The sequence below is a fragment of the Oryzias melastigma genome, linkage group LG3 (genome assembly GCF_002922805.2).
Source record: "Oryzias melastigma strain HK-1 linkage group LG3, ASM292280v2, whole genome shotgun sequence".
NCBI classification, from domain to species: Eukaryota; Metazoa; Chordata; class Actinopteri; order Beloniformes; family Adrianichthyidae; genus Oryzias; species Oryzias melastigma.
In genome coordinates this window covers 11717776-11732539 of record NC_050514.1, presented here as the reverse complement: position 1 = coordinate 11732539, position 14764 = coordinate 11717776, and the positions used below count along the sequence as shown (strand labels likewise).

The window sequence follows — 14764 nt, the reverse complement described above, 5'->3', positions numbered from 1 at the left end:
TTAAGCTGGCAGCCTGAATTAAACGCGGAAGTCTCCGTTGAGGATGACCACGAGTGCCGTGACAAAAATAATGGACCTTGTCGTATTTTCAAACAGAAAAAAAGATCCAGCTGCTCACATGTTAGAATGGTTATTTTTTTAAAACCACTGAAAAGGCTTCTCACGTGCATCTGACGAGACTGTAAATGGCGCGAGCCACCCTTCAGTGACGTCACCCAAATGCTCCCCATTTAGTGAATCAAATTAAAGAAAATTCTTGTTCTCATCCATCGCCGTGTTTTTAATGACTTATAGCGTGAGTTGGTTTGTGCTTTATTGCAAAATTATGATTTAATAGAAACTGTGACATTTCGCAAAGTTTTGCACAAATGTGTAATGGAAACTCAGTTATTGATCGAAGTCTGTCTGAGTCAATGTTTCTATGGCAACCACTCTCACCAGTCAGGGGTAAGTTGTTGGAAGGCCACACCCCTTCCATTGAAAGCAGGTTCAACACAATCTGTTGATCAAACTTTCAAACACTGAACGTGTTGCCAGTGGGCACCACATGCTTTCACTGAGGCATCTGATTGGTCCGTTTAGAATGATAATAACTTTTAATTATTTAAAATGTTTGAATTAGTAAGAACATGTTAAAAAAGCAGGGATATTTATTCTGACACATTATTACTGAGTAATAGCTGTTTTTTTCTCTGTAGAAGTCTGTGAGATTTTGGCCTCTTGGAGCCAGCAGGTACTTCCTGTTTGGAACTCGAGGGGAAGGGGTCATTCAGTCCAGTTCTCATACAGTCAATGATACACATGTAGATTTTTACCAAATATCTGCTAATGCCAAATTTGGTGGAATAAATGATTAAAGTTAAGAGAAAAAGCCTGGTCGCACACTGCTGACTGATATCACCCTTTTTTAAAGCGCTTGCTGAAAGTCAGCCAGTGTGGTTTGTAGTTTTCACCCAAACAGTCCCTCAATATTGATCCAACGAGACCCCCACTGACTATCAGGACAGGTGCCCGCTCTCACGGCCAGTCAGGCACCTGATTGGTCACACCTGGAGGTGTTACAAAGTCGATAGTATCTCAGTACAAAGGGTTTGGTCTATCTTTCATGGGATCAACCATCACACTCTGCTCTGCTGCTTAAAATACACTCTCCATACACACACCAGAGCACTCAAAAGGGACATTAACAGGCTTTCCAACAGTGCAAGATCTATTATCACGATTTCCTCATCCATCTATCAACCACGTGTAATAACCATGAGTTTCAGGCTCTCTTTATATCATCACATTGAAAAACCGTTCAAACGTCTTGCCGTCAAACAAACTGACAACACAGTCAGTGCAACTTAAAACCATCATGAACAGCAAACCTGTTTACACACACCTCAGCCTCTTTAATGTTATTTTTGGAGAAACCTGTCTGGACCTCTTTGAAGAAGCAAACTCGTCCTGAGCTTTGATGAATTAATAACAATGTCACCTGTGCTTAAAGACACGGCTGGATTGCATCACTATAAAACAGACAGCACAGAAAATTCTGTTCAGGAAAAAAAAAATCTTTTGGCCTCAAGCACAGAAATGTAAATCTAAAAAAAAAGCACACATTTACTGCTTTACAGTGAACTCTGTTGACCTTGAGTACAGCTGCTAACTCCCTATGAAAATGACTAAGTTCAAAGAATGAGGTATGATAGCCCTTGATAGATTGCTTTCTGCAACAAACATATTAAATTAAGAAAGAGCCTTATCCTGCAAGACGTCTGTTTGCTTCTAACTTTTTGAACTTGGCATGTCATAAAATAAAAACCTGTTTGAACAAGTAACAGCAACACTGGTGTGTGGGGAAAAAAAACCACTGCAGACTCTTTGCAAACAGCAGCTTAAAAAAAATAAATAATAAAATAAAAATAAAAAGACAAGAAAATAAAATAAAATCAAGATCCAACAGACAAAAACTAGTAACTCGTCCAGCTATCAATATACAAGATTTTATGAATGCACAATTTAACAGATGATCAATAAAATAAATCATGTTAGGAAAATATGATTTATGGACGTATTAATCTATTAAACTGGACGTATATGAAACTTTCAGAAATTTTCTGTCAGATGCAGCACAGACAGTGAAGCTGCACAGTCAAAACAACATCAAAAACACTTTCTTGACCTTGTTAAAAACACTTGTGAAATTGAGGAAAGATTTGCAAGAAACTAACGATAACTTAAGAACGCTAATAAACTGCAAGGTTGGCTTTTATCAAAATAAATGGAAGTGCTTCATTTCTAAACAATTTAGGTTTCTCTCAATATCAAAATGCTCAAAAAATAAATCAATGTTTGCATTGAAGTGTTAGAATCAAAAGCTCAGTAAGTGATTTTCCCTCTACTGCTGCAGGGGTGTACAGTCTTAAAAGGTTGATGTCCGGCTGCGATTTTCTTCCAGTATCTCTGAGAAGATTAGCTGCTGCAACCTTTGAGGGGAGCAACAAAAAGGTAAAGAGGAAGGTAGCCCCACCTACTGCTGATTGTCAGGTGTATTTCAAAAATAAAAACAAATGAAGAAAAAGAAGAAGAAGCACGACACAGACTATGTACGACTGGGATTGGATTCAGAGCTTCTCCAAGTGTTGCAACATTTGAATCTTCCTGCAGAAAGAGCTAAAATAGGAAACATGAAAACTCGTTTCCTTTGCATTATAGAAAGTGTGGCCATGTGTCACTGTGGTTAACACTCATATTTACAGAGGAGTTCGAACAAAAGATTTATTTCGTCTAGAAACTGGATGCTTTTTGCTTCAAAAATGAATTTAAAGACAAAGAAAACCCTTTTAAGCTATAAAACTTAAATTTTCCATTTGTATTTATCGATATATGTATAATTATAAGGGCTTTTTCTTCATTTTAGGCTTGAACTTCACTTGTTTTTATGTAGCTTTGGTTTGCAGCAAAGGTTGCTGTGGAGCACACAGCTCTGATAGTTTCGACCAATTTTGCGACACTTTGAAATCCTGAGTTAGACCTGACGTTACTTTACCAAGATACTACTTCCTCTTTCTTGAATAGGCCTTAAATCCTGCAAGAAAGAGTCCAAAAATGATTAAAATACAATTAAAACAGTTATTGGTAGTTCTTCTTGTAATTTAATTTTTAAAAAATGAATTATTTAATTTAATAGTATTTATATTTTATTGAGATAATGCACATCTGGGCTGTCATTTGACTGTGTTGCTTGTGTCAATCAGTTGCAGCAACAAAAAAGGTAAATTAAAAATGTTATGACAAAATTGAAAGTTATTTCCTTTTACCTAAACACTCCCTGCCTCCTTTTTATAGATATAAGCAGTTTGCTGCTTAAAGAGGAAACATCAAACAGAATCCAAAACAAGATGAACGATTTCTTTATGCAAATACACAGAAAGAAATGTGATGGAGATGATAGTGAGGCCTTCAGAGGCTGCAGCAGCATTTGACACTAAACAGGAAGCAGACACACACACCAGGGGGACAACACACTCCACAAGTGATAAACAATTTAAAGCTTCCAGCTGCACTCATTTACTACAAAAATGAACTTGTGAATGGAAACCTGCTTACTTTAAATGTACACGTTTTAAATGTATTTACTTGAGACGTTGACACGTGTCAGCTTTTATTTTCTTTGTTGCAGACTGACATATTGTGGGGCAGGAAACTTGCTAATTTGTGCAGCAGCCTTTGTGACTCATGGTTTTAGGTTAGGTTTGTCATTCACACACACAACGTAAACTTAAGAAAATACTTTTAAGCGGTCGACGCAAACATATATTTCACTGTGTGCTCGTAAAAGAAAGCTTCCATATTCCGTATGTACTCACACATCGACAGCATGCGGGCAGGAACCAAGAGGCATCAGTCAGTTGTGTGACGACTCCAGATAACAGCGAGCATTTCTGCGCCTCCCAGCTTCAACATCCACCTCCGGACCGCTGCAGCTGAGAGTTAAGACGGCCCCGGACACGCCGGAGTTAGCCTCCTTCCCAGATAAAAGCATAAAACGGCCCAAAAAGTTGTTCCGGGGCTTCAGGAGCAACAGTGTAAACGCGCTTGGTGCCGTTACAGACCGACGTGGCAGAACTGCACCTCCTCCCGTCTGACGTCATTAGTCAGCGACGTTAAATGTTACGCTGCCGCACGGTCGCGCTTCAGTCTGACGCACAGCAAAAATAAAATACATAAAAAATGAGTATAATGCCGATTTAAGTTGGGAAAAGGCTAATATTACTTTTAAATTGTGTCCTGATAGTAAAATAAAGAACCCTAATTTAATATACACTAATTAAAGATGCACTTAGTAACATAGAAGAATCTTCTAAATTAGCTACACTAAAATGAATAAATAATGAATTAAAATGTCTATTTTATGTTGTAATTCGAAAAACTTGGCTTGACAAAAACTGCCATTTTCATATTTTAACTATTGGCTATATGAGGGTAAATTTCACATTAACCATTGTAAATATAAATCGCTGTTGTGCATTCCTTAAAGTTTGCACCACAACTTTCACAAAACATTTAGTGCAAACTGCAAAACATAGTGGATAACCTGAAAAAGCGAGTCACTTTCTCAAAATGCAAGTTCAAAAGTTAATTTATGTCAATGAAAGCGTCAAATTCACAAATCATGACTGCAGCTCCTTTGAACGATCAAGTCAAAAGAATTCAGCCTGTTTTCATTGAGACTGATTACTCTGGAAGTGCTTCCCAAAGTGACAGAAAGTGAAGACAGCATTACGTGCATGGCATTTTGAAAACTAGAATTCAAAAAACACACCATGTACTTTACACTGATACAACCGTGTCCAAATGAAAAGAAAACAACAAAACTAAACTCCCTTTTGCTCAGTAAAGTCTGCTGCACCTGCTGCATTCATAGACTCTAGCAGGCCATTTGGGCATGGACACCGCCGGTGATATACCTTCAACCACCAGGAAGAAAACTCTTCAATTGGATTTAGACATGGAGAGTAAGGAGATAGATACTCCACGATCATCCTGTCATGTTCTACACACTACTACCTGACTGCAGCAGAGTGCTGGAAGCTACATCATTATCATTGGTTGCAGCTTATAGTTCAAACACCTTTTTTCATCAGTGTATAATGAGGTTCTCCTTAAAAGTTTATTTATATTTTCATGGAAACACAATAACAATTATATTTAAAATGGACATACAAAATGTTTGACATGTTCAACAAGTTTGTGTGGAAAGATACGATCAATGAAATGAAGATTATTAGTTGCATTAACAGTGACTAATCAGCCTGGACAAGTTTAGATCTCGGCTGACATGATAAAAACAACTGAACAGTGATCAAATGGAATTCAAAAGTGAGTATTTTGTGGAGATTTGTATTTCATCAATCGGTTTGTGTATAAAGGATACACTATTGGATGGAATGAACATGGAACTTCCACTAGGTTGTGCCAGAATGACTAAATGTAGTGGAGGTTGCACTAGCTGTTGTGAGAAAGTTAATTCTGCTGTGAGAAACGCACTAAAACGATTGAAAAAAACGTAAATGGTCAAATTCAAAACCTTGTTTTAATGTATTCCATCTAGACCAAAAATCCTGTTACATAACATAATACAAAATGTTTGATAGATAGATAGATAGATAGATAGATAGATAGATAGATAGATAGATAGATAGATAGATAGATAGATAGATAGATAGATAGATAGATAGGAGTCAATCAACTGGACATAAAATTCATAAAAGTGTTGCATCATGTCTAGTTGTTAATAAAGCTTTGGATGGTGGACAAAAAAAGAGTATATGACTCTAATCAAATTAAACTAACCATTAAAAAATACATACAATTTTCTATGTTACATGTCTCTAATTTTTAAAGAGTTAAACATTGTTACAAGAAATAAAAAGGAGAGATCCCAGAGACCTGAAAAGTATTGACAATTTGAGATTATGCAAATAAAATGTTACTGCAAATTCTAATCAGGGGAGTCACTGATTTTCTTTGCATAAACCAGGTCATGTACTTTAGATCGAACTGCTACCTTTATATCTATATGTTTTCTTGCTTTTGAACATAAAAGTGTGAGCAGTAAGGAAAGTGTTTGTACACAATGACTGTGAGTAAATACACAATTCTGGGACACTTTGGCTCAGACTAATTATTTGTAATTAGGAAAAAAAATGTTTCAGTCATTTAATAGCTAGATCTCATAAATGATTAATCATAAAACTATTTTCCTGAAGAAATATACTTCTGAGAGAAAATTATTAAAGTTGTAGAATCAATAACAAATCTTCTAAAAGATAATCAATCTCATTATGTGTTTCCTGCAAAAAATATTCAAAAATCTAATGATTAAACACAGAAAAAAATATGCATTTGAATTCTTGAAACATTTTTAAAAAACCTTTAGAAAAAAATTACATCAAAAAACAATCCCTCAAAATGTAAAATTTATTGTAAATAATAATTCAAAACTCTGTACAATATTACAGCAAACCAAAAAAAAAGTATTTTTTGCATTTCATTTGGAAAAAAAAGCCATCAGTGAAGAAAGTATTAGACAAATGTTAATTTTGCATTTTAATTAATTTTAAGCATCATTTCAAAGCAAATGACTACTATGTTTTATGCTGTTAAGAACCAAGAATGATAACAGAGAATTTTCACATTTACTTACATATGAATGTTTTAAAAACGTAACAGTGAATGAACACCAGTTGAATGTTTCATTTTGTCCTTCATTATATGGATGCAAGAAAAAAAAATCTATTCCAAACCTCTAACGTGATATTAAAATTATTTACAACTTAATCTTAAAAAAGTACTCAAACATTTTTCTATTACTTTATTTGCTTTGATGCAACAGTTCATTTAAAAAGAAGAAAAAAAACCTGAGCTCAACTTCTTTATCTTATACACTTGAACTAAAACCTTGTTACACACAAATGACCTGAACTTTTGTATAATAAACATCATGCCTTTAACCACACAGAGATGATACACGGCCATCTTAAAAGTGCAGAATACTTTCAGACAAATCAGGAGAGGGCGTGTAATCCTGTAATTTGTCAGACACCCAAAAAATAAAACAGTAAATCCTTGAATTGTCAGTCTCTCATTCTAATAAAGTTGAATTATTTTACTGTTTATCCTTCAAAAGGGCTTAGAAAAAAGTATTTACATTACTCCCTTTAAAAGATAAAAGTGTGTAACATTCTCCAGTAGACGGTAACAAGGGTTCTAGGTTGTGCATGTTCTCTAAAACAAAGGTCACAGGGCGTTGCACAGCTGGAAGGCTCAGATGACGATGCTGGTGCCACTGCGAGAGCTCTTGTCCTGAGAGAGACATACCAACTTTAGATTACGAGCAAATATCAAAACTCAGATGTTTTAATCATTTTCACAATGGATGTTTATCTTTAAGAGCATAGTTGTAGCAGTGTGAGTCTAACGTTGCTAGAGCAGTGATTGTCTTACAGAGTAGGGATCGTTCCTTCTTGGTCCTGGTTTTTGTCCGGGCTCGTACTCAGTCCAGCCCCCACCTCCCCGTTTTCCTCCTCTGCTGCTGAACCCATCGTCAGAGCTTAAGGATCCTCGGGAGCGCCGGGCTGATGGAGGAGGGTAGTTATCTCGAGACCGGTTGTCAAACAAGTCATCCCTTGAGCGGGAGCGGGGAGGGCCCATGCCCGCTCGTGATCTCCCCCGGCTCCCCCCGTCCAGTGACTCTTCGCTGTAGCTCCGGGGAAGTCCTCTAGATCTGGTTGGCGAGGGGTAACGTCTGCCAGCTCCTGCTCTCTCGTCTCGTCGACTGTAGCCACTGCGGCTGCTTTCACTGGAGCTGGGTGGGCGGGTCTTGGGTGCTGGAGGCGCGCCTCTTCCGGGGTTCTGCTCCCTTATTGGTGGTAGAGTGATAATGCGACGCTCCCTTGGAGGTTCGTCAAGAGCTGAGATCATGCTGGGGGGGCCGGGAGAATATGGAATGTTGATGGGCATTTGTTGGGGAGGTGGTGGCATCTGCTGCATGTGGGGGGGTGGAGGTGGTTGGGCCTGATGGGGAAAAAAATCACATGTTTGGTCATATCACAGATAAGGAATTTTTATATAATCTTTGACTGAATAGCTTTTAAGGTAGTGAGCTTTTAGTGAATAACTTTAATATGTTTGCACTTGTTTCTCTCTTTGTTACAAAAAAAAATCCAATTGTTATGTAGCTGTTTGTGCCACCAAATGCATGTTAACCTTAATATTATTTATTTAACATAGTGGTATCTATATACAAAACCTTTTAGTCCTGTTTTGCAGGGCAAATACACACGGAAATACAAGGTCAACCTATTTAACAACCAGATAAACCTGTTTCTGTGCTGTTTACTCTGTTTATTTGTGCCCAATATGACCTGAGATAGTCTGCTTGCATGTTTTGTTACTAAAAACAGCCTCTTATACATTTATTTATTAAAACTTCTACAGATGTGGTGACTTGATAAACATTGATTTTCAAAGGGAAGGTCACCACTTTGGTCTTAAGGTCATGAATAATATTATGCACATGTAAAAAGCTGTACTTCAGCTGCACTTCTTAAATGTTCTGAAAGTCAATTGAAAACACCAGAGCATAAAAACTTAAAACTCTTGTCTTACTAATATGTATGTTTTAGTTGGTCTATTCTGTCTTTTTCTTTAGTGGTTACACGTTTTTACTATATGTTAAAAGCAATAAAAGCAAATGCATAAAGTAAAAATATTACTATTGCATGAGAACCTAATTTGTGATGCTGTTTTTATTGATCTGTGGCAGACGTGGGATGATACCTGCAGTAGAGGACTTGTCAAATCCAGCCCTCTGACTTGGTTCTCCACGTAATCGATCATATGATTTCCAGCTGTGTGGTTGCTTTGGACACTGGGGGCAGGATAGCTGTAAGCTGACTGGGGGGCTGGCAGGGCCATGGGCTTCATAGGAATGCTTTTCCCTGAAACTGATCCTGTGCAAATGCAGAGGCAAGTGAGGCAACGCAGGAAGAAAGACTCACCATAGAAATGCACTGAGCATTAAAAGAAGATATGAGTTAGGTGTATATGCATACCTGGATAGAGCATTGGGTTCATCTGAGAAGAAACATGGCTCAGTGGCACATATTGCTGTCCATGCTGCCATGCTTGTTTTGCCTCCTTCAACATACGATGCTCCATCACAGCTAAGAGAGGTAAAAATACATCCTTTATTTTTAGCATTAAAAAAGCCATTCTAAAGCATAAATGATTCACTGATTAAGACATGCAAAACTACAGGGATTGAACCTATTGAGAAAAAAATGATTTACATTACACTATTAATGTGTCAGTAGTTGTTTCATTTTATTTTATTTTTTTAGATAAATATCTTTTCAGCAATGGTGTCTTCCTATTCAGAGTCACCAAGGTTTATAGGAGTTGAACCACTCTGTCACCAGCTAAAAGCAGAGTACGCCCAAGAGATGTCATCAGGCCTTCAAAGATCTACTGTGGAGTCTCGTCAGTGCTAAATGATACATCTTTTGCTACAGCAAATGGACCCACTCAAATGAAAATCCTGTTTTTAACATGTTCTTGTAGCATTTTTTTTCAAGGAGGACATATGTAAAATAATTTAAGATTAAATCTGTGTTTGAGTATTTCTTTATTCAAATGGTGATGGATCAGGAGCAGATAAAACCCTGTAGTTGGAAATGGATATCAGTGGAAGGTTACTTGGCTACAAATGAAATAATCATAAATAAAAGACTTATAAAATATAGTTGGAATGAGACTTTAACATCACTGATCTGGCCCAGTTTGCTTCAGCATTACTTGTCGGTACCTTTTTCAGGACAGCAGCATTTCTGTGGGCAGCAGGGACAGCGGACGTAGCAGCAGCACTTCTGTGGGCAGCACTGGCAGCAGCAGATGCAAAACAGCAGTATCAGGAGGAGGGCGCCGATGATGATGAACAAGACGGTCAACCAATCTAAGACAACACAAGAGGAGACAGACTCAGTGCACCGTTAACATGAAGCATCTATACTGTTCATTTTCATACTCAAGGTTACCCCAAACCCTACAAGGTTTTCACCCAGAATTGGCTCCCGTTACTCTCACAAGCTATTTTAAGTAATAAAGGGATAAAAGTGAACTTTCAGTAGATCCTAAAGTCACCATCTGCACTACAGCTATGTCATTTATTATGAATAGGCAACTTGTTTTCTCTCATTTCTCTAAAATGGTCCTAGAGCTGTTAAAAATGGGTCAAAGTGACACATTGATTCTTCTATATAAAGACGTCTTACAATACAAATCATTTCACAATCATAAATATTTTCTTAGAGGAAATATAATTTCATTTCTTGCAACAGTAACAGGGAAGGTGCTTTAGGATTTGAACATTTGAACATTTTCATGAACGTCTTACGGTAAACGATGAGCTTGACCTCCTGAACATTGTTCCCGGCGGTGTCTCCAGCAGCATCAACAGAACAAAGGTAAACGCCGTTGTCCCACCACATCACCTCATTGATCACCAAGTCTGCCTCTGAACAAACAAACACAGGTCTAACTACACCGGATGTGCCTCAGGTCATCATGAACATGTTGGTTCAGAAAATAAGATCATATATTTAAATTTACTCTGTTGTTTTAGTTTATTTATTAATTGTCTTAGAAAAATAAATAAATGAAAACAAAGATTTAAAAAAATAAAATAAAAACCCAGCTCAGTTAGATTAGGTAAAAACGTACTGTTTTGAACAGTTATTTTGCGGTTCTGGTATTCTCCACCCAGTATGGCCTCATTCCCTCCTCTCTTCTGGACCACAGTCCGTATGGTCCTTTGACGGTCCGGACAGTCATTGGAAGGGTCCTGTCCCAGCTGCAGGGAGGCCTGGTACGCTGCATAAACACAAGCAGTGCTGTTGAGGACCCACTAGAACCCTTTTGTCTGACAGATGCATGAGCAAAAACAACTGCACCCATTAGAGTCAGCTTCAATCGAACTTCAACTTTATTTCTAAGGTCAACAGAAAATGTAAGCGCTTAATTTATTTTTTAACTATACGTCTTTACATAGGGATTTCTGCAGTTTATTTTCAGCAAAAGACTCTGAAAGTGCAATCTTCAAGGAAAGCAGATTAGAAATTAAGATTTTAGAAAGAACGTTAATGAAAAATAATAAAATTAAAATATCAGAAAAAGCTTCAGATCCATCATAAGTCTCATCTGTAGAGAAAATTATGATAGATTTGAAGAATAAACACACTAAGACTAAAAAACAAAACCTGAAATATAGCATTTTCAGACATTTAAGTCAAACATTTAGGCAATAATTTTCAATTTTTAAATTTATTTATTTTGCATACATTTTTTTTAAATTAAATCAGTGGTCCCTAACCCCCGCCGTGGACCGGCACTGATCCGTGGGACAGAAAAAAAGAAATACATGCACTAGTGATTGTTTCCACTTAGTTTAGTTTCTGCTCATGAAGGAAGTTTTATTTTGTAAAACAGCCAGATTCTGTTCACAACACCAATATTGGTCACATGACTTAAAGCGGCTACCTGGATTGCTAAGCTAGTGGCCCATAGATGAAAAGCTAACAAAAACCAAACAATAAAACATATCTGGAAAGTTTCTTCAGGGAGAAAATTGAAAAAAAGATCTTTTAGTAACAGGAATCTTATCCCATAAAGACCCAGATCTATTTTTCCTAAAAAAAGAAATTATATGAAATCCACAAACCAAGTAGACCACGTAATGCATTTCTGACTTTTTTCTGTGACACTGATGTCACCATGGGTTCTCTTGGGTTAAAAATGCCAACTTCTGCCCCATTTGGACCAGTTCGTGATACTATTGTCTAATGTACAAATGTCCATGGCCTGAAAAAGGTTGGGGACCATAGATCACTAGTTCTATTAGTGCCTAGATGGCTTGGTCGGCTACATGCAAGACTGGGATTGATTCCCAGGGGCACAATTTGCATCATCCTCATGTTAAAAATGTTGCTACTGTAAGAGAATAGTTTTGATTATAATTCCATTTTCTTCTTATATGTAACCTTTCAATGAAGCTCTGTAATATTTGAATGAACCAAGTGTGCTCATTAACACATGCCTGTGATTGTATTTAAAACAGCCTAGAATTCCAACTCAAGAAGTGACTCTGTGAAAGAAGTTGATGAAAGGGTTTACGATACACTGTTCCCAGCAGGAGAGCAGGATACTGGTCAGCGGGAGGGCAGGATATATCCCAAAAGGTTCCCTGTTCCCTGCATGACATCCTCCCTCCCCGGGGCGAGGGGTGTTAATGCATAGATAACACGTCGACCCTGAGACAAATGCAGGAATCGGAGGCCTCTGACTGACCAAATATGGGCATGACATGTGACAGGTAGCATTCCCCTGAAGGTGGTTTGAGCAGCCCTATAAAAAGTTTACATCTTCTCAGTTCGGCGGAACCTTCGAACAGAACTTCCCTACACGCTTGCATGCACCGCGTATATTACCGTTATTTTTTGTTATTAAACACTTGTGTTAATCTTAAAGTGTGTCTGCTCTTCCATAGGATTCAAGCCTGGGTTTCCCTGTGCCTGTCCCAAGCCCGGATAAAATACAGGGTTGTGTCAGGAAGGGGTTCCAGCGTAACGATCTTTGCCAAACCAAATATCTGTGAAAAAGATGATCCCTGTAGCTGAAGCCGAATGGTGAGCAAACATTAGCTCGTTTTCTTGCTGTGTTAGAGGATGTGTTAAAAGCTTATTCCACCTCCCAACTTTAACATCCAACCCTCTTTTTCTCTTCAATTTTCCACCCACTCCAAAAAAAATACAGTTAATAGAAATAAAGTTTAGTCTCAAATACAAGGGGGGTTTATTCAAATATACACCTTTTGTGTCCAAAGACTCATAACTTCCTATTGTAACAGGAAAATCTGTCCAACACTAGTGGCTATCCGCCCTTATCCGTTTGCTCCACTGCTGGACAGGACAAGTTAAAATTAATAATAATAATAACATAATAAGGAGAGCCCTTCCAGCCAACATTTTCCCACACTAAAAAATAAGAGATGGTATCAGCATTACAAATATGCATAGTTTGTTACATTCAAATATAGTCAAAAGTGCTGTAAACACACTCCCCCTATTGTGGCTAAACTCACCAATAACACCAAACTTGATATACTGATGTCTAGCAATACAGTCTGACAGTGTGCCTGTTTTATGTCTCCCTGTGACATTTCCTGAGTCTGGTGTGAAACAGAAACTCTATCGGTACCTGTGGAGTAGTAATCCAGCACGGGGTCTTTGCAGAAGGACTTGAACCTCCATGTGACCAGAACATCCTGGAGACTGGCAGATGTGGAGTAGTCACAGCGGAGGGTCACTGAGGCAAACAGAGCTGTGCTGTACCGGTCCATAGAAACAACCACCTGGACGCACACGGACTCTGGAGAAACACACAGTTAGGTTATGAGCTTTTATTTTGAATTAAATCAATCATTTAGTCAAATATGTGGAGAATCATTATCCTCAAACTGGACAGGAAGTCCAGGAAGAGATGAGTGAAACATTGAGGGTTGGGAGGCGACAGTCTGGGGACTTCTTGCAAACAAGAAGCTGATTTAAAGCTGCAGAACCAGAAAAACAGGTGGGTGACACAAAGGCAAGAAGGCAGGAAGTGGCTTACACTGAAACTATCCAAAACTGAAAAGATGGTGGAATGAAACCAGATCAGTTCTTGGTCAAGTAGAGCTGAGTCTGAACAAATCTGATAACAATCAATAATTTAAACATTTTTAAGTAAAACATCAATTACTTTAAGAACTTAAGTGATTACAGTCAATGTTAAAATATTTAAATATATATATTAAATACATTAAAATATACTTTAGATGTAGGGTTTAACATTAAAATACTTTTTTGGAGACTTAACAGAAAATACAGATTTTGTTTTTCATAAACAAACCGTCATGTGACCGAAACCTGTGGTTTGTTTCACTTCATATCATTAAAAGTAATAATATTATTTTATTGTCAGTGGTTACAACTCGTCGGTTAAATTAAAACATATCCCATCAGAGAGAAAACCAGGACGTCGTTGAGTGAAGAACATTACCTCTTAAAAGCGTCAACAGGAGGACGGTGACAAGAAGCCTCCGCATGATGAAGCGTCTCCGGCTCCGGGTTTACAGGGAAAAACAAAAATGACCAATAAAATAAAATAAAACCTGAACGCAAAAAAGTAAAGTTGAAAGTATCTGCTCCCCTGACCTATATTTTACGATAAACTCAGTCGATCATCTCTATCCAGAGCGCTTTAGTGATCAGACTGTCCTCTCTGAGCCAAACGGAAACTTCTGCTAATTCAGGCCACACCCCGAAACACCTGCGGCTTCACAGATGACGTAGCCAGGTAGAGACAGGTAACGCACAGGTACATAGATACTGATCAGGAAGAGATAGTTTCGTAAAAAATCCCTCTGTTTCCATCTGTCAAGGTGCTTAAGAATTATATTACCATAGCCCAAATATATTTTTGAATTGGTTGGTATTTTCATAGTCTAACAGGGGCGGAGCCACGGGGGCTGAGGTGCGCCCCCAGCAAAAAAAAAGCAAAAAAAAAAAAAGCGTGCCCCCACAATTTTGATTCAATATGTGTATATTTTTTTGGCAAACAGAAGAAAAATATAGGCAACAATACAAGCTCTGTTAAGAATTATTAATTACGATGGAGTATT

At 37.8% G+C, this 14764-nt stretch overlaps 2 protein-coding genes across 2 annotated transcripts in view; both read right to left on the bottom strand.

Annotated features, from left to right (window-relative positions):
* The window catches only part of tmem39a (transmembrane protein 39A), a 12991-nt gene extending 8831 nt beyond the window's left edge, over positions 1-4160 (bottom strand). Inside the window, exon 1 of the mRNA XM_024295720.2 lies at positions 3855-4160. The gene's annotated coding sequence lies outside the window, so the exon portion shown is untranslated. The remainder of the gene's footprint in view (positions 1-3854) is intronic.
* A 2689-nt stretch (positions 4161-6849) lies between these two features.
* LOC112161258 (immunoglobulin-like domain-containing receptor 1) lies at positions 6850-14764 on the bottom strand. The gene is made up of 9 exons (XM_024296319.2): positions 14143-14764; positions 13303-13473; positions 10771-10920; positions 10445-10564; positions 9857-10003; positions 9105-9215; positions 8830-9002; positions 7495-8064; positions 6850-7353 (listed from the first exon to the last, which is right to left on the bottom strand). Exons 1-9 carry the CDS (start codon positions 14186-14188, stop codon positions 7315-7317), a joined length of 1527 nt encoding a protein of 508 aa, XP_024152087.1. The 5' UTR covers positions 14189-14764; the 3' UTR covers positions 6850-7314.